Source organism: Musca autumnalis, unplaced genomic scaffold, assembly GCF_047663935.1.
Source record: "Musca autumnalis isolate F117 unplaced genomic scaffold, ASM4766393v1 scaffold_3, whole genome shotgun sequence".
Classification (NCBI taxonomy): domain Eukaryota; kingdom Metazoa; phylum Arthropoda; class Insecta; order Diptera; family Muscidae; genus Musca; species Musca autumnalis.
In genome coordinates, this window is record NW_027411866.1 from 247,298,557 (window position 1) to 247,321,821 (window position 23,265).

A 23,265-nucleotide genomic window follows, 5' to 3' on the forward strand; every position below is an offset into this window, starting at 1 on the left:
TTTTGACATCTAAAGCCCTGGGTAGTAAATTGTTCAGTTTATTGAACCCTGGACAGTTTCTGTGTAATGTTTTTCTTCGTCATGTAAAAATCAACGAATGAAAGCATAAGAATATTCTCTAAATAAATAAAACATATAACAAACAGAAAGTAAAAGTGCAAGACAACAAAAATGTCATCCCGCAATTTGACGGAGGTTTTTAATATTATGCGTAATAACGCATCAAAAAATCGCAATTTATATTCTGACGACAGAGTAAGTGGATTGGTGTCCTCGTTCAATATGGTTGTTTTAATTTGTGTTCTTTAACCCTGTATAGAATGGCACTGATGCGGAATTATTGTTAAAACGTTCTGTCCACGATGCCGAAGAAGGTATGGAATTGAGGGATGATTATGGAAGTCAACCATCGTGGATCGATAAATTGGAAGAAGCCCAGTACACAATGTCAAAGTGAGTTTCCTAGAGTATGTGCGCTTATGTGATGAAAGATGTGGTCATGTTGTTCTCCGCCATAAAACGGGGACATATGGACAAAATATAAAGTAAATCAATGTAGCAATGACTTACCATGTAGTGTGGGTAGTAGCAAGTCAAACTATTCATTTCACGGCAAAATGAATTTAAACCCTTTAATGTCGTTAGGGAGGAGGAAACCAGAACCCTTTAATGTTGTTAAGGTAGACACAAAAACAAATATAAACCTAGTTTGAGGGAGGGACGAAATGGCAAACGAGGTTTATTCAACAGTCAGTAATGGCCTAAAAGTCTATGGATGGGCTAAAGGACAACCTAGACTAGGCTGCTTTTAAGTTGTTTTGGGGTAGACTCAAAAACAAAGCTTGTTCTAAGAAGTGAGGTATGATCCATCCAAAACTTAGGGATTTCTTGTTGTAGCAGCATGGATACCTACGCACAATCATAGGTTTGATGCTGGGTTGGCAGCAGCTGGCCGAAACACTGTGGTTTCGGGTCAATCCAGTATGATAGAACCCGCTGCCATGGGATTGAGGGATTTCTTAAGGGAGTATAATGGCATGTTATAAAAAATTCTGTCCACCCCAATTTACTGTGGGTTTCATAGGTTGTAGGTTTGATCGAATTTTTTGAACAGAAAATATGAAATTTTAATCCCAAGTCACCCTTGCGATCCTGCTTACAACGATATATGTATGTAATAATGTCTTATGCCAGACTATGAAAAAATTCATTGAAAACGTTTTGCCATTTTCTTCCAAATTTTCATTGACGTCTACACACATATATGAAATCATATGAAAATTTTGATATTTTCTTTGCTTTGCATTGGTTTGAGAGTTACGAATGTAAACACAAAGAATAATTTCAGATTACAGAACCTTGTGTACAGAGTTTCACCCCCTTCACACCTCTTGCCTATAAACTCATTTTCACGTATATGAAATTTTTCATAGTCTGGCACAAGAGTATATTTTCCAATCAAAACTAAAAAAATGTAATTTCAGAATAATCTGAAACAGGAGAAAAGTTTCATTTCCATACCATGTTGTGGTTGTAACAGACTCCCGTCCGTATCCACAACCCTATATTTTCCAATCAAAACTAACTAAAATGTAATTTCAGAATAATCTGAAACCAGAGAAAAATTCCATTTCCATAACTTGTTGTGGTTGTAACAGACTTCTGTTCGTATCCGTACTTTGCTGGTATTATAGCTTGCGCTGAGCTTGCAATCCTTGGTCGAGTAATAATCTGATCGTTCCGAGGCAGAGATCCTATCGTGGTAGATACTAGAGTTGGGTAATCTAGTTCCTAGTTCCTTGTACTAGTTCCAAAATGCATGTGTAACGCAGTTTGTTCAAAGAAAAAATGTGGGCCATTGGAACTGCGAAGTGAACTATATAGTTCCATATAGTTCCTTTGGCACAACTCTACTAGATACGCCTGGGATTTGTAAATATGGGCGGTATAAAAACAGTATGTTTCATGCCTTGCATTTCATCCACCCCTGGAGAAACCTCCCAGTTCCAGATATATGGCTTTTGTAGGTTGCTCGCCATCAACACTGTCGTTTAGCGTTCCGTTACTGTTCCGTTGAAGACGGTCAATGACTTACAACGCTGTTGTACAGTGTGAACAGACTGATCAGCAATATGAAATCAGTCTGCACGATTCACCATTGATAGCATCCTTGACAAGCTTTGAATCATTTTGCAATGAAATCGGTCTGTAAGGTTCACCATTGATAGCATCCTTGACAAGCTTCTGAATTATGACCATCCCGCTCTTCTGCGAACTTCGGGAATAATGAGGAACGGAGGTTATCGACTTAAGAGATTTTGTCAGGGACCAACATTTGGAATCTCGCCAAATTATCAGTTAAAAAGAGCTTGCGAACCACTTTATATCAGTCGAAAGTGACCGGAACAGCAATCCGCTCCTTTTCCCAGTTTCTAGAATCATAGATGGTCCACTATCAGGAGATAATCTTTTGAAGGCTTCTGCACGACTTCTCGAAGGCGTTTCCATTGTGGGAACTCTTCTCGGGCCTACACTGAGGTACCGTAACATGCCAGAGGAGCGTAGTTAAAAATGCACAGATGGTAATTGTTCTACTGCCGATAACAGGACAAGTTATCAGAGCTCCGAATAATCGCGAGTGAAACTCTTTTCGAATTCAAGCAAGTTGAGCAACAATTTGGAGCTCTGCCAGTGATTGACGACATCATAATTCATCCTATATTCTAAGTGAAGTGAAGTCGATGTGAAGCGAGAAATATGTCCAAACTTCCCAAGATATGTGACTTTGAATTCACTAAAATCGAATGAAAAATATTTCCCGTAGGCATACTTTGCACATGTCCACAGTATAAAGCAACGTAACGTTAGTGTAGGCTCATATTGGAGGCTATAAATGTTTCATTTCGATGAGATCCTTAATTTCTCCTATTCATTTATTTCAGAATAAAACCCAAATTGGATGAACTCGGCTCACTGCAGGCCCGTTCCCTTTTGCGACCAGCTTTCGACGAGAGCAAAGAGGAAGAACTCGAAATGGAAGAATTAAGTCAAGAAATATCGAAACTCATCACATCAACACATCGTCATGTTCAATGTATACGCTATAGTTTGGGTGAAGGAGGAAAGCTGGAGCAACGCCTCACGGCCAATGTTATCCACTATCTTATGATGAGTCTACAGGAGCTGACATTTAAATTTCGTTATAGTCAAAATTCCTTTTTGAAACAATTGAATTCACGCGAAGAACGATCACAGCAATTCTTTGATGATTTCAGTAATGGTGGCGGCGGCAGCAGTGGAGGAGATCGAGATAATTATGTTGATTCTTTTGATAACTTTTTGCAACCGGCTGGAGGAGCATCACAACGTAACAACTATTTATATGAAGAAGATGATGAAGCCAAACAAAGTGAATTGGATGCCCATTTCCAAAGGCCAATGGCTAATCACATGACCGAACAACAATTGTTGCTTTTCGAAGAAGAAAATACGCGTCTGGCACTGAGTAGAGATGAGGAAGTGTCAAAGATAGTCAAGAGTATTTATGATCTCAATGATATCTTTAAAGATCTGGGGCAGATGGTCCAAGAGCAAGGTACTGTGCTAGATCGTATAGACTATTCCATTGAACAAACCCAGACCAGGGTGTCAGAAGGTGTACGTCAACTGCAAAAGGCTGAAATGTATCAGAGAAAGAATCGTAAAATGTGTGCAATCCTAGTATTGGCTGGCATTACCTTGTTTATGCTTATCTTGCTAATATTTACCAAATTATAGATGTGAGCCGTAACAAATTACCATACCAAAATTGTTTTTATCATTTTGTTTGTTTTTTGTTGGTTTATATTAAAAAAGAACTTAATTTATGTATCTAAAAAATATATCGTAATTCACAACTAAACCTAAATATTTTTTTTTTTTTTTTGCAATTCATTTAATATAAATATGACTTCATATTATATTTACATTCTTTCGCTAACACGTGAAACAACATTACGGAGATTACCGTAAACTTTACTTGGTGGTGAACCCATAATCAAATTACATATGGCTCTACGTGCAAGTTGGATATTTTGATAGCTACCGAGGAGATGAATTTTACTATCGGCTAAAACAATACGTGTCTTGGTGACATTTTCAATGGTGAATTTGGTGCGACCACCTTTACCAGCCAAACGACCAATAGCACGGTTCATATGATCGCCACGCAGAGTCTTAACATCTTTTACCTCAAAGGTTTCCAAAAACAAGTCATCCAAACGTAACAAGGCCAAGGCATCATCTACTTCGAAACCACATAGGAAGGCCTTAACAAAATCAGCACCTTTTTGGAGATTTGAAATGTCGGGAGTTTCGGGACTAATACGAAGTTCGACCTAAAAGCAAAAATACACATCTTTTAAAAACACGTTGCATGTGGTAATAATGAAAAGCATCCCTACCTGTCTGGCTTTCATATTGAATCTAATTTGCAGCTTCATGTGTTCCACAATGGGTGTAAATATTTTCATCCAGTGTTCCTTCAATGATGAATATCTAACAAATAATAAAATTGAATTGATTTCCACTTCATTAGAAATCCCTTTGAAGGTCTTACCTATGTGGAGGCACAGCAATTTTACGCACTTCACTCTTAACGCGTTTTGCCTTTGGAGGCTGATTTTTAGTTACGATTCCCTCGATGCCAGTAACTTCGTCCACTTGCATTTCCGAAGAATCATTGCGGGTACGTTTTTTGGCCACTTTGGTTGGTAAAATATCATCAACTTTTATATTGACTACTTCCATTTTGAGAAATTAGGAACTTTTTTCGTTTGAAATTAAAGAAATGTGAGAAAAGAAAAATAAATACACCGTATTAAATTAACACATGTGCTGGATGGTTGTCACTTTGAAATTAGAGCTGGCAAACCATCGATGGAAATATCGATATTATCGATACATAATTTTTTTATCAATATCGACGAATAGTTTTTTACATCGATACTATCGGCCATTTTGACATCACTAAAGAAAAGCCATAGAATCAATAGCCAGAAATTTTCACACCCTCAGCCTTTAGGCTGACGAGGTCATATACACTTTGATACGACCAAAAATGTGCCAAATCGAAATAAAGGTTTAAGACCTCAAGTATTTTTGGACGAAATTCGTTTCAGACTATTTGGAGTCGATATAGCATTTAGAGTCCGTCCGTCTGTCTCGAATGGATCGAGCGATTCGAACCAAATTTTGCATTTCGTAATATTTTGCCCAAACTTAGTTCAAGTTCGAATATGAGCCATATCGATCCAATTCTTCGAGTACCTACCCCACAAAAGTTCAACATTTTGCTGTAAAACGGTGTGAACGATAACTATCGATTTGTTTTAAACTTTGCACATCGTATTATTCCTTCCAGATATAGATCGGCTTCGAATATGGATTATCACGGCTTACTCATTCGGGTAGCTCCCACAGAATATTCGGAACATGTGAAGTTTAAGAGCTCCTCTCCGACCGTGGCGAAATTTTTTTTCTGCATTTTCATATAAACGTCTTTTAAATCACCGCGATCGTAGTTTTTCGAAATTTCTTGCACCGACCAACGCGGGGTCCGACCAGAAGACCCCCATTTTTTGCGCCAAGTGTTCATGCAAAATCAAATGTTAGTTGGTGGAATAAATGCCCAAGAAGGCCTTTATCTCACGGTACATAACAGTGCGATCTTGCACTATCCGTTCACGCACGGCTTAATTTTTTCTGGCACAACGATCGTTTTTGAACGACCCTCTGGAACTTCGTTTTTCTATTTTTGCGAATGTCGGCCACGATTGAATTCCTTTAATCAGTTTTTCATAGTGCTATGAGATGGTCTTTTATTGACATACAAAGATTTAATTCGATCGATGCACTCTTGCCGCGATTATCCATGTCGAAAGTTGTGAACAATTATCGGACGAATATGTTCACAAGTAAATTAAGTAAATTCCATATTTTTGCAAAGTGACAACACAACACATGGTCACTGTAAACAACACAACATATGGTCGTATGTCAAACTGTTCTGAGTACGCTCAGACTAAAAATTGTCACACTTTCCAAAAAATTGTCAAATGACGACTGGCGACACTGCGTGTTGCTTAGGCCACAAACTTTTCTAATTCGCCTCGTATTTCACTGACATGCGAAATGTAAACAAAACACATATGTCGGCAATTTTGGATTCTAAATAAATAGGAGTAGGAAATCTACGATAGTATCGATATTTTGAAACGGAAATATCGAAAAAATCGAATTTTGGCCGAAATCGATAGTTTGCCAGCTCTATTTGAAATGGCATAAAAATGACAACAATAGAGTACGTTTGTTATCAACTGTGTAATTTGATGATGATGTTGGCAACGCATGCGTTGAGGATTAGTACCAAACGTAACGTAGAATGAAACTGTGAGCAAATTAGGGTTTACACAAGACAATTTGGAGTATTTTATACATACGAATAAATTTTTGGGGAAAATACACCAAGAAATGCAATACACTCAAATAAAACCGATTGAAAATGACCAAATTCTAGATTTTGTAAATTTAATTTCAGAAAATCTGGGGACAGTTTTCCTTTAGTAACCTCTAGTGTAGAAAATTGTCGATAGTCACAGCTTGTTTTTTTATACTTTTTCGAACGATATGATTCCAATAATATACCCTGAATCAGGGCAATCAACAATTTGTACAAATTTTTACAAGTTCAATAACTTCTTGTAATCGGCCAAGGTTTTTGCATTGTACTGTAGAGTAAACGAACAACATCCAGTAACAATTTGTACAAATTTTGAGTAAACGAATACACATTAGCTTTGTTGCAGAACCAAAAAGTTTATACAACTTTTACGACTTTTACACATTTTACCCGAAAAACCGTTCCCGTACACAAAAAAGTTGTAAACTGTTCACTTCTCTTTAAACAAAAATGGCGCTCTCTTTAAAAACTTTTTACTCGACAAATTTGAGCGTGTAAAAAATAGTAACATGGTTGCCGGCGTTTGATTGGCTGATACGATGACTTTGACATTTGTTCCAGTTTTTTTTGTGTATTTTCCATTTTTCCGTTCCCGAAATATCTCAAAAAACTTTTGTGTGAGAAAAAAAATGTTACAGTTCTCTCTTTTACGAGTTTTACTATTAAAAAGTACGAGAACGAAGCTATTATGTTGTCGATGCAGTACTTACTTGGGTGTTATCGCAGTAAACATCCATATCAGGATTTAATTGGCCACCCAGGCACGTCAGGAGAGATCTTCATGATCTAGAGAGAGGTCCAAAGGTATAAACGGGAACCTCCAGGACAACGAGCCTATCAGGCAGGCAGACCTGGACAGCATGCAGTGGCGCAAGTAGTACAAAGGTACAGTGTTAATGCCGTATTCGGAGACCATCCCCATCGAGGGGATTTATAAATCTGAACGTACTATAAAACTGCATATACATCTAACATGTTTGATAAAACATGGGTCATTTAAGTTGTCAATTACATGGAATATCTGTCAAATAAATGACGTAAATTCCTAAAAAGCCTGTTTTAAATGTAAGTGTAAAATGCGTTTAAAGTTCTATGGGGGCTTTTTACAAAAGGGGCACTTGAAGTCGCATTTGCCGAAAATGTCAAAAATTTGATATCCCGACTGTCGGTGAAAAAAACGTTGGACAGCTGGAAGACAGCCGACCATGGTTTAATAAGAAAGGTTAGCTAAAGCTTTCTGTCAATTTAATTTTTTTTATTTCGACTGTTCCTAAAACGTCAAAACAATGTGCATAATCTGTGTATGTGTGTGTGCTATTTGAATAATATGCCAAACAATTTTAAAAGCAAATAAATTCAATGATTCTTTAATTTGTTTTTAGAACAAACAAACAAAACAAACATTTTATCATATCCACAACTCGGTTATGTGAAGAAGTCATGACGCTTCATTCATTTTTCGCGTTTTTTATAAAATGCTCAAAAAAGATATTATAAACAAACACACTTGCTGCTTTTGTGTTTACTGTTTTTGAAGTAAGTCCCAATTTACATTAGGCGAGTTTACTTGCGGCAATTGTCAGTTTGTAGGTGAGAGAGGGTGCTGAGAGGCAAAGGGTTACCATATGCCCCACCTCTCTCTCCTACAAAATGACAATTGCCGCAAGTAAACTCGCCCAATGTAAATTGGGACTAATAGGAATTCAGGAAAAACCAGGGTTCTACAGATTGTTTTCAATTAAATCTACCTCTTTACTTACCCTGCGTTTACAAATGACAGGACAGTTGACTTCATGTATTGATTGTCAAAATCCCACAACTTGCCTGTGTGACGTTGGCAGACAACTGCAAAAACAGTTGTAAAATTTTGAATGAAAATCATCGATTTATTTTTGTTTTCCGTTCTCATGTTTTGTTTTTGTTCATGTTCTTTTGTTTTCAACACATTTCAATTATATATTATCTCACTTATTTTTACAGAAATACCAAAAATTTGTCTTCCTTACTGTCTGTGAAAAAATGATGGACAGCTGAGAGACAAACGACAAATGTATGTATGTATTAGTAAATCAGAGTTGTATTTGAAGACAAACTGTCTGGTGTAAACGCCTAGTTATACCATGCAGCCGACAAATGTATGTATAGCTTTGTTCCTTTACGTTAAAGTTTCTTAAAGTTTCACCACTTTTACAATTTTTAACTTGCAAAGCGTTTCTTAATCCCAAAAAGAGGTAAAACTTGAAGCAAAATTTAAGAGAGAGCATGCCAACTGGCTTTCTCTTTTACTACTTTCTCCTCGACAAATTTCGTGGTGTAAAAAGTGGAAAATCTGACAAACTGCTGATTTGATATTTATTTGACAAACAAGACAAAAGAAAAAAGAGAACAAAGCGCATTGTCAAAGCAAAATAAAAAGGAATAAAATAAAATAAGTATAAATAATAACAAATGTGTACCAGTGAAATAAAAAATTAAAAAACAGGGACATTTATTTTGTTTGTTGTTACTTTTTAAGCAGCCACGTTTGTATTTTTTTGACATCGCTGCGAGATCTACTATTTTTCCGTTCCTTTACTTTTGTGCAAATCTTTATACATGAGAGCAATTTTGTTACTTTTCTCTTTTGCTACTTTTACTATTAAAAATGTAAAGCTTATGTGTTAGTAAATCAGAGTTGTATTTGAAGACAAACTGTCTAGTGTAAACGCCTAGTAAGTAATGTGTAACCATTGTGTTCTCATATTTTTATACCCTCCACCATAGTATGGAGGGTATAATTAAATTTGTCATTCCGTTTGTAACACACCGAAATATTCCTCCGAAAAATTCTATGTCGATTTGACCATGTCCGTCCGTCTGTGTGTTGAAATCAAGATACAGCTCGCAATTTTAAAGATAGAGAGTCAAAATTTGTTACAGAAGTTTTTATTACTTGCAGGATGGTTGGTATTGAACATGATGAAATAATAAGGTGTCGTAAAACGTCCAGCTGATTGGTTTCAATCTGTCAAATTTTTTGTTATTGTGAATAAATTGTATGAAAACGTAAACAAACATTTTAACATATTGAAGAATTTTCCGCCAAAATTGAGTTGTTGTTGTGCTACTTACGTGACCTGTTAAATAGATCTTGGTATTGAAAATGGGATATATCGGTCCACGTTTTGATATAGCCCCCATAGAACGGTACCTCCCGATTTTCGGTATTTTGAAGGTTTTAGCTTCATTATCCTACCAAAATGGCTGATATTTGGTACGTAGTCTTCTTTAGGGGTATAAAACTTCCCCCAGAATTTTGTCGGTATCGGTCCACACCTTAATATAGCCCCCATAGAACGGTACCTCCCAATTTTCGGTATGTTGAAGGTTTTAGCTTCATTATCACACCGAAATGGCTGAAATTTGGTACTTAGTCTTCTTTAGGGGTAGAAAACTTTCCCCCAGAATTTTGTCGGTATCGGTCCACACCTTAATATAGCCCCCATAGAACGGTACCTCCCGATTTTCGGTATTTTGAAGGTTTTAGCTTCATTATCACACCGAAATGGCTGAAATTTGGTACTTAGTCTACTTTGGTTGCATAAAACTTTCCCCCAGAACTTTGACGGTATCGGTCCATGCCTTCATATACCCCCCATAGAACGGTACCTCCCGATTTTCAGTATTTTGAACGTTGTGGCCTCAATATTCCACCGAAATGATATTTGGTATTTAGACTTCGTTGGGGGTACTCAAATTTCCCCTTTAAATTTATCGGTATGGGTCCACGCCTTCATATAGCCCCCAATGGAAAGGTACCTCCCGATTTTTCGTATTTTGAAGGTTGTGTCTTCAATATTCCACCAAAATGGCTGAAATTTGGTATTTAGTCTTCAATGTGATATAAAACAGTTCGCCAGAAATATGTCTGTACAGGTCCACGCTTTCATATTGCCCCATTTCTGACTAAAATTCGTCGGTATAGGTCCATAGAACGGTACCTCCCGATTTTCGTAATACTGAAGATTGTGACGTCAATTTCCAACCGAAATGGCTGAAATTCGTTATTTCGTCTTCCAAGAATTATAAAATATTCCAGAAGAGTATTATCAGTATAGGACCACGTCTTCCTATATCCCCATAGAAGCGTACTTCCGGATTTTCGGTATTTTTTAAGTTTTAGCCACATTCTCTTACCGAAATATAGGAAATTTGGTATTTATGCTTTGTTCCAGAACTAAAAAGTTTTTACAATTTTTATGACTTTTACACATTTTACCCGAAAAACCGTTCCCGTACACAAAAAAGTTGTAAAATGTTCACTTCTCTCTTGGCGCTGAATGACAAATTTGGGCGAGTAAAAAATAGTAACATGGTTGCCGGCGTCTGATTGGCTGATACACCGACTTTGACATTTGTCCCAGTTTTTTGACGTATTTTCCATTTTTCCGTTCCCGAACTATTTCAAAAAACTTGTGTTTGAGAACAAATTTTTTGCAGTTCTCTCTTTTACGAGTTTTACAATTAAAAAGTACGGGAACGAAGCTTTAGTCTTCTTTGAGCCTAAAAACTTTCCGCCAGAAATTTGTCGGTATAGATCGACGTTTTGAAATAGCCTCCATAGAATGGTGCCACACATTGTTTTATCGAAATTACTGAAATTTATAGCCCGTTTATATATAACCGGATTTAACAAACCGACTGGGTTTTAAATGTCAATTCCATTGCTTATATTTCAAATAAATCCTTATAAAGAAGGTTAACCCTGCAAAAAGCTATAATATAAACGCCGTGTTAGTATTAAGTCTTCTTCATACACGAAAGGAAACTAATTATTCCATTTTACTTCAATACTACTTGTGGTGGAGGGTATAACAAGCTCGGCCCTGCCGAATTTATAGCCCGTTTCCACGGTACGTCGTTCGTTCTCTATTCGTTGTTCGACCCATAACTACGAATAAATTACTTATTTCCCCACACAAAATTCTATGAACGAACGACGATTTTTCTACGTTGTTCGATTAGAAATACTCTCTGAACGACGAATAAGTATGTCCCATCCCTAACAAATGAGAGAATTTATCGAAAAAATTAATTATGACTTGTCTAAATTCAAAATTGAAAAACAATCTTAGCTGACAGCATGTCAGGTCTTCAATATCTCTTAAATAGGCTGGTAGCACAAAGCGAGTTGTATGGGTTAAAAATCAATATTAAGAAAACAAAATATATGATTGTGAGCAAAGAAAACCGCTGTCCCCCTTTCACACTAACAGTAAAAGATACACCAGTAGAGAGAGTATACAGCTTTAAATATCTCGGTGCAGTGATAAATGACAAGCTGGATAACTCATCCGAAATAAGATGCCGAATTGAAATGGCGAGGGAAGCATTCATAAAGTACAAGAAAATCTTTACCAGCCATGATATAAACATAAAAACCAAGCTGCGATACATGAAAACATATGTATGGTCAGTTCTGTTATACGCTGTCGAAGTTTGGACCTTAAAGGCAACAGATATTAAAAAACTAGAAGCTTTTGAAATGTGGACATACAGAAGAATATTGAAAATTCCATGGACGCAGTTTGTTTCAAACAGTGAGGTACTGCAAAGGCTACACCAGGAAAAGGAAATAATCCATATAATAAAAAAACGAAAAACAGCTTATCTTGGTCATATAATGCGAAATAACAAATATAAGCTACTCCAAAATATAATCCGAACAAAAATTGAAGGAAGACCCACTAGAGGAAGAAAAGAAATGATATGGATTAATAACATACAGGAGTGGACTGGTATCCAAGATGTTGGGAATCTTCTCAGCGAAAGCCGAAACAGAGAGTCATTTGCTGAGATAATAAGAAATTTATAAACACCAAAATGAAATTTATAATGTAACAGATGTAATATGTATGTATATAATTGCATTGATCGCCAAAATTCGAAAAACGAATAGGCAAATAAAGAAGAAGAAGAAGAAACACAAAAATTTTTGAAAAAAGGAAAAAGATGAATGAAAATTAATGAACTAAACATTTTATATAGATGTAGAAGGAAGATGGTTGTTTTTCATTCTTAATTCCACACACATTTCTAGTCCATTAGTTCAAAATCGCGTAAAAAATCAGAAAGAAAAAAAACAAATAACTGAAAGTCTGTATACACAAACATTGTTTTGAAATGTCCCTCTCTCTTTAATTCTGAAAATAGAAACATATAAAAATATGTATACTGAAAATACAAAATTATTCAGAATTTTTGGAAAAATGAATGAAATGTGCGTAGTTAAATATAGAAGATACATTTGAAGGAAAGTTTATTGCTTTTCCTATTCATTTAATGTATATTTTATGTGTTTTCGGCTCAAACTTTCGTGAAAACAAGGAAACAAAAATGAAGGAAATTTTAGCTTTGTTCCTTTACTTTTTTAATGGTAAGGGTGGTAAAAGAGAAAAGTGTCAAAATTGCTCAAAATTGCCATGGTACAATAAAGGAGAGGTAGGCCATGTATGAAAATCACTGAGAAATGCCACCCTGCAGCCATGGCTTAAAACGTCAAATTGCATGGTACAATAATAATGGTAGATGTACCTGCATAGCTATCCCGTATTACAAAAACATGTGGAACTTAGAGTTTCACTTTTTATATGTTAAAAGTGCCATATAGTGTAAAAACATTTCTTTAGCTAGGCTCCAGAATATTCTTGTTGGTAAAGTGTTGAAAAAATAGCAAAAGTTCTTTCCAAACTTATGACAGTGAAAAAATGCCATTCACTTATTTTCTACTTGACAAGTTTGGCTAATCTGACATCGTGATTGCTGGCATCCGATTTGCAGATAAATATCAGCAGAATTTTTACAAAAATTGTAATTTTTACATTCCCGTAATTTTGGAACAAATTTAAATTAATATCAATATTTGATAAAAATTTCATTCGTAAGTTTTGCTAAAAAATCAACAATTTTATTTTGCCACGCGAATACATATTTTTTGTCCTTGTTTTCAATTTTAAGATATAGTGTTACAGCAGAAGTTTTATGTTGGAACAATTCAGCGATACATCTACCTTTATGATTGCATAATGACAAAAACAGTACAAAATGTCAACCCTGCTTTTGACAGATTAGGCCATAAAAAGAAAAAATTGTAATCAGCTGTGAGCTGTGGCCTACCTTTACTTTATTCTACCATGAAAATTGCTCTCTCATGAACATTTTTACCAGAAAAGTAAAGGAACGGAAAAATGGTAGATCTTGCTGCAATGTCAAAAAGAAACATAAAAAATCAACTTTCGTGTTTTATTTCACAGTTTTTAATTTAGTTTTGTCAGCGTTCGACTTTTTCTCTTTTTTCGTCCATTTTCTTTTTTATTGTGAAATAATCGTCAAACAAAAGTCGACAAATCAGTTCTGCCATTTTTACCTGCAGAAATTTTGCTGGTAGCCTGTGGTAGAAGAGAAGCCATTTTCGCTCTCTCTCCACTCTCACTCTCTTAAAAATTGCTTCCAGTTTTGCCACATTTCGGGGTTAAGGAACGCTTTGCAGGTTAAAAATGGTAACAAATGGTAAAAATGGTAACCTCAGGTAAGTAAAGGAACACAGCTTTTGTTTATGTTTCTGTTAATTACGAATGGTGTCGTGGAAACGGGTTAATTCGTGTACGTCGTTCGACAGGCGAACAACGTAATTGAAACGCTAGTGTGAACATGACATTAACGCCGTTCTTACATGTTTAATGGTAAAGTTCTCAGAAAAATGAAAAATCACAACAACTCAAGCAGTCTTAAAATTAAATTATCTGCCAAACAAATGCCTACAAGTATGATACTGGAATCTACTTGATCAAATACACTTTCTTCTATTTAGTTTATTTTCTGTTAAAAAAAAAAAAACAATTTTTTCTTAAAAAAATATTAATGAAGCAATCCCATAGTCTGAATCATCCCTAATATATGTTGGGTTAGTTGGCAACACTAAACTCTTATCATGCTTTCTCCAGTGTTTATTGTTTTGATTGGTTGACGATCGATCACCTCTACCCACTGTCTTCCCGGTTTAAATTGGAACCCCCCCTATAATCTACACTCATTAAAGGATTAAAATGTCAAAAGTTCTAATCACTGAAGAGTCCTTCAAAAGCCTGAACTACGATATGGATCAATTAAATGTAAACACTGTAAGTTTTGATGCGACAAATCTGCAATTCTAACCTAAGATATTTTCATATGTAAAATAACATTGTCTTAATTATCTATAGGAATCTGCCAGCTCAGACGGAAATCGCCAACCCACGGTATTGATCGTTTTCGAAAACAGTGATGTTAATGCAGCCATACACCATTTAGTCACCTCACTGGAAAGTCCTTTGTGTCCAAAAACTGTTGCCACTGTTTTGGTACAGGAATCAATTCGCACAGATTTTGAAGAAAAACTTTTAGCACAACTGAAACCCTATGCCAAGGAAAATGTTGAACTTACAAAGGCTTTGGAGACGGTTAAGAAGTTGAACGCCAAAGTGATAACAGTTGCGGGTGGTCCAACCTTAGTTTGCGATTTTACTCACGAACATTTCGGTGGCCAGGTTGCGGGGCTTTGTACACTACACACCTTCCGCACTGCCAAGGAAGCAATTACCTTGGTGGGCAAAGAAACATTAACATTCCCCAACGCATCAATTTGGCATGAAAATCACGCCTATGTTTATGAATTAGTTGCTGCCTTGAAATCTCAAAATTACTTTATTAACTGCTTTAATTTACCCTTGACTGTATTGGAAGAGTCACAGACACAAGGAAAATCGTTTGTAATAATGGAAAATAATTATCATTATGAGACTTTTGCACACAATGGCATCCAAAAGAGCATTGTTTTCCCCGTTGGAAGCATTTTTGCCAACTGATTAAATCAATCATAATCCATATCGAACGATAAGTCAACATTGAATTGGATCGTTGCAGTTCGGTAAGATGTAATATTTAATTTCCCTGTGTTCTTTTTGTTTGAATAAGTCATTATAAAACTTGAGTACTGGAAGATAAACCAATACGTGTCTGAGATAACGTGCCTTTAATTTTGTTTTAAAATCAAATGTTGCAATAAATGTATTTTTTTTATATACCCATGAACTAATGTAACCGTGTCTGTGTGCACATTTTTTTATTATTCCATTCGTGGAATTAATCAACCGTGTGATATACATATTTTATAACTTTTCTTGTTACCATTTTTCTCCACTTTTTTGTTTTGCTTTATTAATTCCGTTGACTATGAAAGATATGTAGGGTAAATTAAGTTTGTTATTCTATTTGCAGCTACTCGAAATAATTGAAATAACATACTGTGTCCAAGAGCCTGCAAGAATTACTAATAATTGTTGGGACCCCAAATTGTTTCAATTGTTTTGCCTCATTGTGAAGATCACAGCTCATAATTCAACATTAGATCATATTCACGGAAAATGAGGCACTAATTTTTGGGAATCGTTTCTAGGAGCAGGGTTTATTATTAAAGGGTTGCAAGCTTTGGTCCCTTTAAACATTCTGCACTACGGTATTTAGATTTAAGTTTCGTTTAGAGATAGACATGCTAAAGAGATCTGCGAGGGGACCTTAAAATTAGTTTGTTTCCACATTTTATACCCTCCGTCTTAGGGCACATGAGTTATGCAAACTTCAAACTTCGTCAACATGTGCCGCTTTGAAGCGTTGGTTTCAGACTCTACATAATACATATATGTAGGATCCCAATACATTTCAGGCAAGGAGTAACCGATATGACCAAAACTTTGTATATCGTATTAGATAAAGTTCGGAGAACTTAGATTAAGATCGGATATGGAATATATTGATACACTCCTTCAAGTACCTACCCCACAAAAGTTGAAACATTTGTGGAAAAAAATTCAAATTCAGCCACTACACTCATCTAGCTACGAGAGGGCGTTTCGAGGCACAATCAGTGCTGTAGCCGCTCGCCTATATGTACCTGCTGGTCAAATACCTGAAATGATACCAAATTTCGCAGCAGAGGTGGCGGGATTAGCAAAGGAGCGTGATGAGCTTCGTAGAACCAACACCAGTGAACCCAGAGTCAGGGAGCTGACACAATAGATCTCTTCTTGCCGAGGAGGAACCGACACAATTTACCACGGATAATGTGGATACCATGAATAACATCAGGAACTCTAAATCATCCGAAGCGTCGAGCCCTGATGGAGTCTCAGTGGTAATGGATGAGACGGGAGTTGAGTATCTCAATAAAGTTCTCAACCTGTTGCTAGCCACCCACATCGTGTCCGAAGTCTGGAAATTAGGCAGTGTGGTTCCGCTACTGAACCGATTTCGCTATTGTCGCCCGTAGTAAAGACCCTTGCGGCTTTAGTGCTCCTTAGCGTTAGAAATAGCTATCCAGTTGCCGATCATCAATATGAGTTCCGTAAGCAGCACGACAACAGCGCTGCACGCCATCTCCACACATACCAATTGTGGACTCAACCAGAACAAGCCATGTGATAGAACAGTAATTGCGGCGCTTGACTTATCAAAAGCCTTTGATACTGTCCTGTACTCAACGCTGTATGAGGACATCGAACAGACTGCCCTCAGGTTAAGTCTGAAACGTTGAATAATCAATTATATGCCTAGACGCCAGTCGCAGGTGGTATTCAGGGACAAGAAGTCAAAGGCCTTAGACAAAATCATGGAGTTTCTCAAGGTGGCTGTCTAATCTCTACGTCTCCTGTATTCCACCCCCTCTGGAGGGCATTGAAATTGATACGTATGCGGATATTTGTACGACATTGGCGTCAGGGACCATCTCTGATATCATTTGGGAAAACCTTACCACCTTTTTTCACGTGAGGAATATGCAAATCAGCTACTAAATCTACGGCTATTCTGTCAAGCACTCCTGGCTGTTTAAGGACATCGAGCAGAACAGAACTGAACTCTTATTTGCCCGATTTTAACACATTTTTTCACGCGAGAAATATGCAAATATCCGCCAATAAATCTACGGCCACTCTGTTCATCACATGCACGGCAGAGGTGAGAACAGAGTTGAATGCCATGGACGATGGTAGCAGAATTCCGAACCCTAAATACGCTAAAATATTGCCACTGCTATATGCGACAAGCTGATATGTAGGAACAAGATCTTCAAGTCCCTAGCCGGCGGCGCCAATGTAGTTCGTGAATATAAGTACAACGGGATTGAAAAATATACAAACCTTTCAGAATGCAGCCGTGAGAACTGCATCTCCCCATATCTTAAGTGGACCATCTACATGAGAATACATGCTATCATACTTGGGTGTTGACGTGAGAGTCATCATAATCACCATATGGAGGATAGGAACCACGCCCCCACAAAGGCATGTAAGCAGGGATTTTATTATTAAAGAGAAAGAGAGGTGCAACATTAAAAGAGAGAATACCTAGATCAGCAAACCTAACATGCAGGTTTGAGTAGCACTCACACATACAATTATCGTGTGATGCGGTCCTTGGTGTACATCCTGATCTATCGCTGCTGAGGAGCGTCAGCTGCCAGTACAAACGTACAAACAAGAGTAGTTTTAGCTGAACTACCTCGGGATGGAGCAGTCGTCTAGGGCAAAGATTGATGACACCGGCTTAGACACACTACACCTAGACAACTCCAGTGGATATGTGGTTACCACCCATCGAAGCAGCCACATTCCTAGAACTGGAGGTAGACCTAGAGGCAGATTAAGCCGAAAGAAAATGGATGTAGGAAGAGACAGTATGGGCGACTCTGCCTCTTAATCTTGCAATATTTGGAATTTTGGCCTCAAAATCCGACGAAAGCTTGTATGCGATTAAGAAACTAAGTAAGCCAATTCCTGACATTCGAAAGGGTGGAATTCATGAAGCCTGAAATCAGCATTGAAAGATCGACCTATCGAACACCTTAGACAGGTTGAGAGCTGCCTGACTACAGCAAGATGTTCTCCCGACTCAAAAAATCCACTATTTCTTAGATCTTACTACCTCGGGGTCCATTGCAATATAACTGGAAAAAGGATGAAAATCATCAGGGGTTGTAAAAAATTTGTTGTGGAGGAGACTGTGAGGGATTGAAAAAAAATGTGTCATTACCAGTCGTATAAAAAACGAAGGTATATTAGTACCGAATTTCTTCTAATTAAGTTATCCATCTGTAGTGGCTTTCCAAGTCGATGTGGCCTCATTTTTTTTCTATTACATTTCCAGCATTTCGTTGTTTGCGTTTCTTTGATTTCCCTTCACTCATTGCTGGTATTTTGCTTTACATTCAAACACACCAACCAAACATTAGTCAGACTTCCTCAATGTTATTGGGTTGATGGGGCTGTTGTTGTTGTTGCTATTATTGGTAACAACAATACTTCGTTGCTCAGTACATCTCTAACAGTTGGTCGCTATTGTTTATAGCTGGAGAGACTTTTGATTTTTGTTTTGCATTTTGCGTTCTGTTTTGCTCTTCTACCACAAACACTGACTGCTGTTTCTAACCCCCACCTGTCTCTCCACTCGGTTATCTCTTCTTGTTCAACCTTTATGTGTGGTGTTTGTTTTAGGGTTTAGATAAAATTGTGTCGTGGCTTTCTCTAATATTCCACTGTGTAATTAGAAGAGTGTTCCGTTCATATCTAGCTAAACATTCTTCGAGTTAAGACCAACGAAGCAAAACCATATTGTAAGCTAAATCTTCCGAAGAAACGCACAAAAAACCACAACAACAAATGTCCACTGGACTATAAATAAATTAGGGAATAGTTTGACAAAAACAAACGGGAATGGTGCCAGCTGGTGTTGCTGCCTGTAAATGACAAAGTTTAACAAACTAAAGGAATATGTCCATAAATGCAAGTATAAATGTTAGTGGAGAAACAAGAAGAGGAGGAACAGCTAGAAATGGGGAAAACCAATTGAAACATGACTCACGAAGAGTTGCTGAAGGTAATAACAGAGTTCCAAGTGATGGAGAAGAGGATTTGGTGTATTACAGTGGAAATATAATGTTGCCAAAAACAGATTCCGAAGAAGATGATGAGGATGATTTTGTCAATAGCAGTGGGGCAGATGCTCCGCTGATACGGGGAAGTGGGGAAGGTGAGTAAAACAAAAACCTTTGTTGATGTTTAAATAATTAAAATATAACTCTCTCGCCCTTGTGTAGATGACTGTGATTGTATTAACACCCGCACCATATTCGGTTTGATGGGCTTCTTTGGCTTTGCTGTTGTGTATGCAATGCGTGTCAACTTATCCGTGGCAATTGTGGCCATGGTCAATCAAACAGCCATACCCCAAGAGAACAACAGTTCCACTGTGCTGGATGACACTTGTCCCGTGGAGGTGAAACAAAACAAAACCACTCCCATGACGGGTGGTGATTTTGTGTGGGATGAAGCAACCCAAGGTCTGGTATTGGGTTCATTCTTCTATGGTTATGTTTTGACACAAATTCCCGGTGGTCGTATGGCAGAGTTAATTGGTGGCAAACTTATCTATGGATATGGTGTACTGATAACGGCAATTTTCACCTTACTTACCCCCATTGCTGCCTATTGGGATTTGCCAATGTTAATACTGGTGCGTATCCTGGAGGGTATGGGAGAAGGTGTTACCTATCCAGCAATGCATGTTATGTTGGCCCATTGGATACCACCAAATGAACGTAATAAATTTGCAGCAGTTGTATATGCGGGATCCAATATTGGCACGGTGATATCAATGCCGCTGGCAGGATGGTTGTGTTCCCTGGAATTTGGTGGCGGCTGGCCATTGGCTTTTTATGTTTTTGGCATTTTGGGCATTGTGTGGTTTGCCTTTTGGATGTATTTAGTCTATGATAAGCCATCAATGCATCCCAGAATCTCAAACAAAGAAAGGGAGTATATTGAAAGATGCACCGGCCTAATGGAGAAGGTAACAGAAAGGAGACCAAATTCCGACATTTATCACGATGATGAAGATAACAATGAAAACGACGATAATAATTACCAAATTGACATGTCTTCCAATGACAATAGTGCAACACCCAGCATACCTTGGCGTTCGATTATGACATCAGTACCCCTCTGGGCTATTTTAATTACCCAATGTGGTCAAAGTTGGGCTTTTTACACCCAACTAACCGAATTGCCTACCTATATGAATAACATTTTACACTTTGAAATTCAATCCAATGCCGTTTTAAATAGCATACCCTATCTCACCTCTTGGCTGGTGGGTATTGCCTGTTCAGCAGTGGCTGATTGGATGTTGGAGCGTCGCTATATTAGTACCCTGAATTCATATAAATTTTGGAATTCCATTGCCTCAATTATACCCTCGTTGGGCTTGATCGGAGTTGGCTATGTGGGATGCAGCTGGAAATGGGTTACCTTTATGTTGGCTGGTGTAGGTTCGCTGGCTGGAGCCATTTATCCAGGAAATCAAATGAATCACATTTCCCTAAGTCCCTCCTATGCCGGAACAATGTATGGTATAACCAATTCGGCGGCCAATATATGTGGATTCCTGGCTCCTTATGTTATTGGTTTGATTATAAATCACAACGAGACCATGTTGCAGTGGCGTAAGGTTTTTTGGTTGGCCGGTGGTTTGAATATTGCTGGCAACTTTATTTATCTCATATTTGCTAGTGCAGAAGAGCAACCGTGGTCAAGGCCAGAAAATCAACAAGTAGCAAATCATAGACGTAGAGGCAGAAGAAGAGGTTCACGCGCCGACAATGAAATTACAACGTAATTTAAAATGAAATTAATATCCCATGAGATGCCCAATGACTTAACAAAGTAATTCAAAACTAATGAAAAGCTAACCATGTTCGGAAACGACAAAAGAAATGACAACGTAATTTAAAAACAAAGTGAAAATGAATAGCTATCGGTGCTCAAAACCATAACGATTTATATACATATATGTATAACGTGTACTATATATTCCTAATGTACCTATTGTTAAATGTAACAATTTATGTGTGTGATACAATTTACCTCTCTCATATTAACCGTGTTAATATGAAACAAATTATGTTTTCTGAAAATAATTGTAAATTTATTTGTTATTGTTCTTTTAACTATTGCAGAAAATTGTTTATAAATGTTTAATGAATTGATTATAATGAAATAGCTACCACCTGAAAGAGGTACTACCTAAAAACGAAGTATACTAAATATGTTAACCAAGGAATTTATTAAAGGAAAAAAAAACCATGACAAGATAAGACACCACAATGATTTATGATTTTTTATACAAACCTAAAAACAAGTAATTTATCTTAACCTGCTCGTAAAGTATTATCTATGTTGTTAGCAAAATGTTTGTTGTTAATTTTTAATGTTAATGCTTTATGTGATTGAAGAAAAGAAGAAAAAAACTTTTATTTGTTGAACTTAAATGCCCCTGAAACATCTTGCCCCCCCTTCTATATGTCTTCAAAGTGCTCACTCATATGAATATCCCGCTCAAAATTTTCGGATTTTAAAAGACTTTATCTAATCTATCGAATCAATAAAACGATATAAACACAACATTTTAACAAATATATGTCTGTTGTAACTTTTAAAGTTATCTCGTAAACTTAATAATATTTAAAATTATATCTTTGACGTTTTAAGAAAACGTTTTTACCGTTTATGTATGTCTTCAAAGAATGCTCAAATGATTTGAAAGAAATTCTAATTTGTAAATATGCAAAAACATACAATATATGCGAAATAAAATCAGTTTTAAATAGAGTTAATTCATGTTTAATTTACTTTTTATACCCAAACCTTAAGACTTCGGGACATAAAGGCTTGGCATTCTCGCTTATATCATCTTGGGCAAAATAATAAAGAACGGCTGAATCAAATTCGAGCTGGGTTACTCTTCGGACGATATTTTTTTCCAAACGTACATTAAATTCCAAGAAGGTTTATATCGGAAAACACAGTTTAATTGATTATCCAATTACAACAATATACGTTTCTTCGTGTACAAGTCCACGATTTCTTCAAATACTGAATCCGATTGACCCAGAACCACACAACATCCTTGTTCCGGCCAGTGAGAAGGAAGGAAAACGCATGCCCAATATGGATGTGCTCGGTTTGTCATATCCGCATCCAGCACACTCAGACTTCGGTGAAATGCAATAGATGTCGGAAGTGGGTACATGTCAGATGTTGCGCTGGACTCGTTCATGTGGATAGGGTCCCTCATGATGCTGTCGTCGTCAGAATATCCCACGACGGCCGGTTCTATGTACCGGATTGACCCGAGGAACCATCTTCTCGGCCAGGGGCCGTCACCTCAGCAACTACTTGTACGTGTTCGTCTTTATTTTTATCTTGGGAGCGGCATGTCCCGGAATGCCTGCTCCGGATTCTTTTGGTCCGTGCCGGGATTGAAAGTAACCCCGGGCCATGGTTCTGCACCGTTTGTCAACGTCTCATCCACCATAGGTCGGTGTCAATAAGATGCAACGGGTGCAAAGGATCGGTGCATTTTAGGAACTGTTCAGGCCTGACCTACCTGAGGGAGTATTACGACAGGGTTTATGTTGCCTCGTGCTGCGCCAATATGAACCCCAATAAGTCTTCATCATCAACATGATCGGATTATGGAACTCCTCCGCAATCTCCCAGACAGTTCCTGAGGATGTAACATTCTTGCAGTTTAACTGCGATGGTCTTCGAGTTGTGATGGATACAACGTTCTTCGCCAGTATCGTGCGAGAAGTGGGGGTGGAGGGCTTGCATTCCTACTGCACCAGTACAGACCTATCT

The 23,265-nt window shown here is 37.3% G+C and overlaps 4 protein-coding genes across 5 annotated transcripts; 3 read left to right on the top strand and 1 right to left on the bottom strand.

The window, feature by feature from the left end:
• The first annotated feature begins 19 nt into the window (after nt 1-19).
• Syx16 (syntaxin 16) lies at nt 20-3,907 on the top strand. The gene is made up of 3 exons (XM_073977641.1): nt 20-255; nt 320-453; nt 2,943-3,907. Exons 1-3 carry the CDS (start codon nt 172-174, stop codon nt 3,775-3,777), a joined length of 1,053 nt encoding a protein of 350 aa, XP_073833742.1. The 5' UTR covers nt 20-171; the 3' UTR covers nt 3,778-3,907.
• l(1)G0004 (RNA-binding protein pno1) lies at nt 3,809-4,895 on the bottom strand. The gene is made up of 3 exons (XM_073977642.1): nt 4,598-4,895; nt 4,443-4,536; nt 3,809-4,376 (listed from the first exon to the last, which is right to left on the bottom strand). Exons 1-3 carry the CDS (start codon nt 4,786-4,788, stop codon nt 3,963-3,965), a joined length of 699 nt encoding a protein of 232 aa, XP_073833743.1. The 5' UTR covers nt 4,789-4,895; the 3' UTR covers nt 3,809-3,962.
• A 9,544-nt stretch (nt 4,896-14,439) lies between these two features.
• On the top strand, nt 14,440-15,849 carry LOC141399253 (uncharacterized). Of its 2 annotated transcripts, XR_012411801.1 has the most exons (3): nt 14,465-14,658; nt 14,740-15,443; nt 15,794-15,849. XR_012411801.1 is itself a non-coding variant. In XM_073977661.1 (2 exons), the coding sequence occupies exons 1-2, from the start codon at nt 14,584-14,586 to the stop codon at nt 15,379-15,381; spliced, it is 717 nt and encodes a 238-aa protein (XP_073833762.1). In that variant the 5' UTR covers nt 14,440-14,583; the 3' UTR covers nt 15,382-15,616. The 2 variants fall into 2 exon arrangements, 1 of the variants encoding a protein (XP_073833762.1); XM_073977661.1 differs by lacking the exon at nt 15,794-15,849 and having other exon boundaries at nt 14,440-14,658; nt 14,740-15,616.
• On the top strand, nt 15,794-22,238 carry MFS10 (major facilitator superfamily transporter 10). Its single transcript, XM_073977660.1, has 2 exons — nt 15,794-19,597; nt 19,665-22,238. Exons 1-2 carry the CDS (start codon nt 19,339-19,341, stop codon nt 21,239-21,241), a joined length of 1,836 nt encoding a protein of 611 aa, XP_073833761.1. The 5' UTR covers nt 15,794-19,338; the 3' UTR covers nt 21,242-22,238.
• Nucleotides 22,239-23,265: the final 1,027 nt, after the last annotated feature.

Excerpts from the sequence above, each read along its gene's own strand:
- Syx16 (XM_073977641.1), top strand. The coding sequence starts at position 172 with ATGTCATCCCGCAATTTGACGGAGGTTTTTAATATTATGCGTAATAAC. Across the intron at positions 256-319 it reads ATTTATATTCTGACGACAGA|AATGGCACTGATGCGGAATT; the intron begins GTAAGTGGATTG and ends AACCCTGTATAG. Across the intron at positions 454-2,942 it reads GCCCAGTACACAATGTCAAA|AATAAAACCCAAATTGGATG; the intron begins GTGAGTTTCCTA and ends CATTTATTTCAG.
- LOC141399253 (XM_073977661.1), top strand. The coding sequence starts at position 14,584 with ATGTCAAAAGTTCTAATCACTGAAGAGTCCTTCAAAAGCCTGAACTAC. Across the intron at positions 14,659-14,739 it reads ATCAATTAAATGTAAACACT|GAATCTGCCAGCTCAGACGG; the intron begins GTAAGTTTTGAT and ends AATTATCTATAG.
- MFS10 (XM_073977660.1), top strand. The coding sequence starts at position 19,339 with ATGTCCATAAATGCAAGTATAAATGTTAGTGGAGAAACAAGAAGAGGA. Across the intron at positions 19,598-19,664 it reads GATACGGGGAAGTGGGGAAG|ATGACTGTGATTGTATTAAC; the intron begins GTGAGTAAAACA and ends GCCCTTGTGTAG.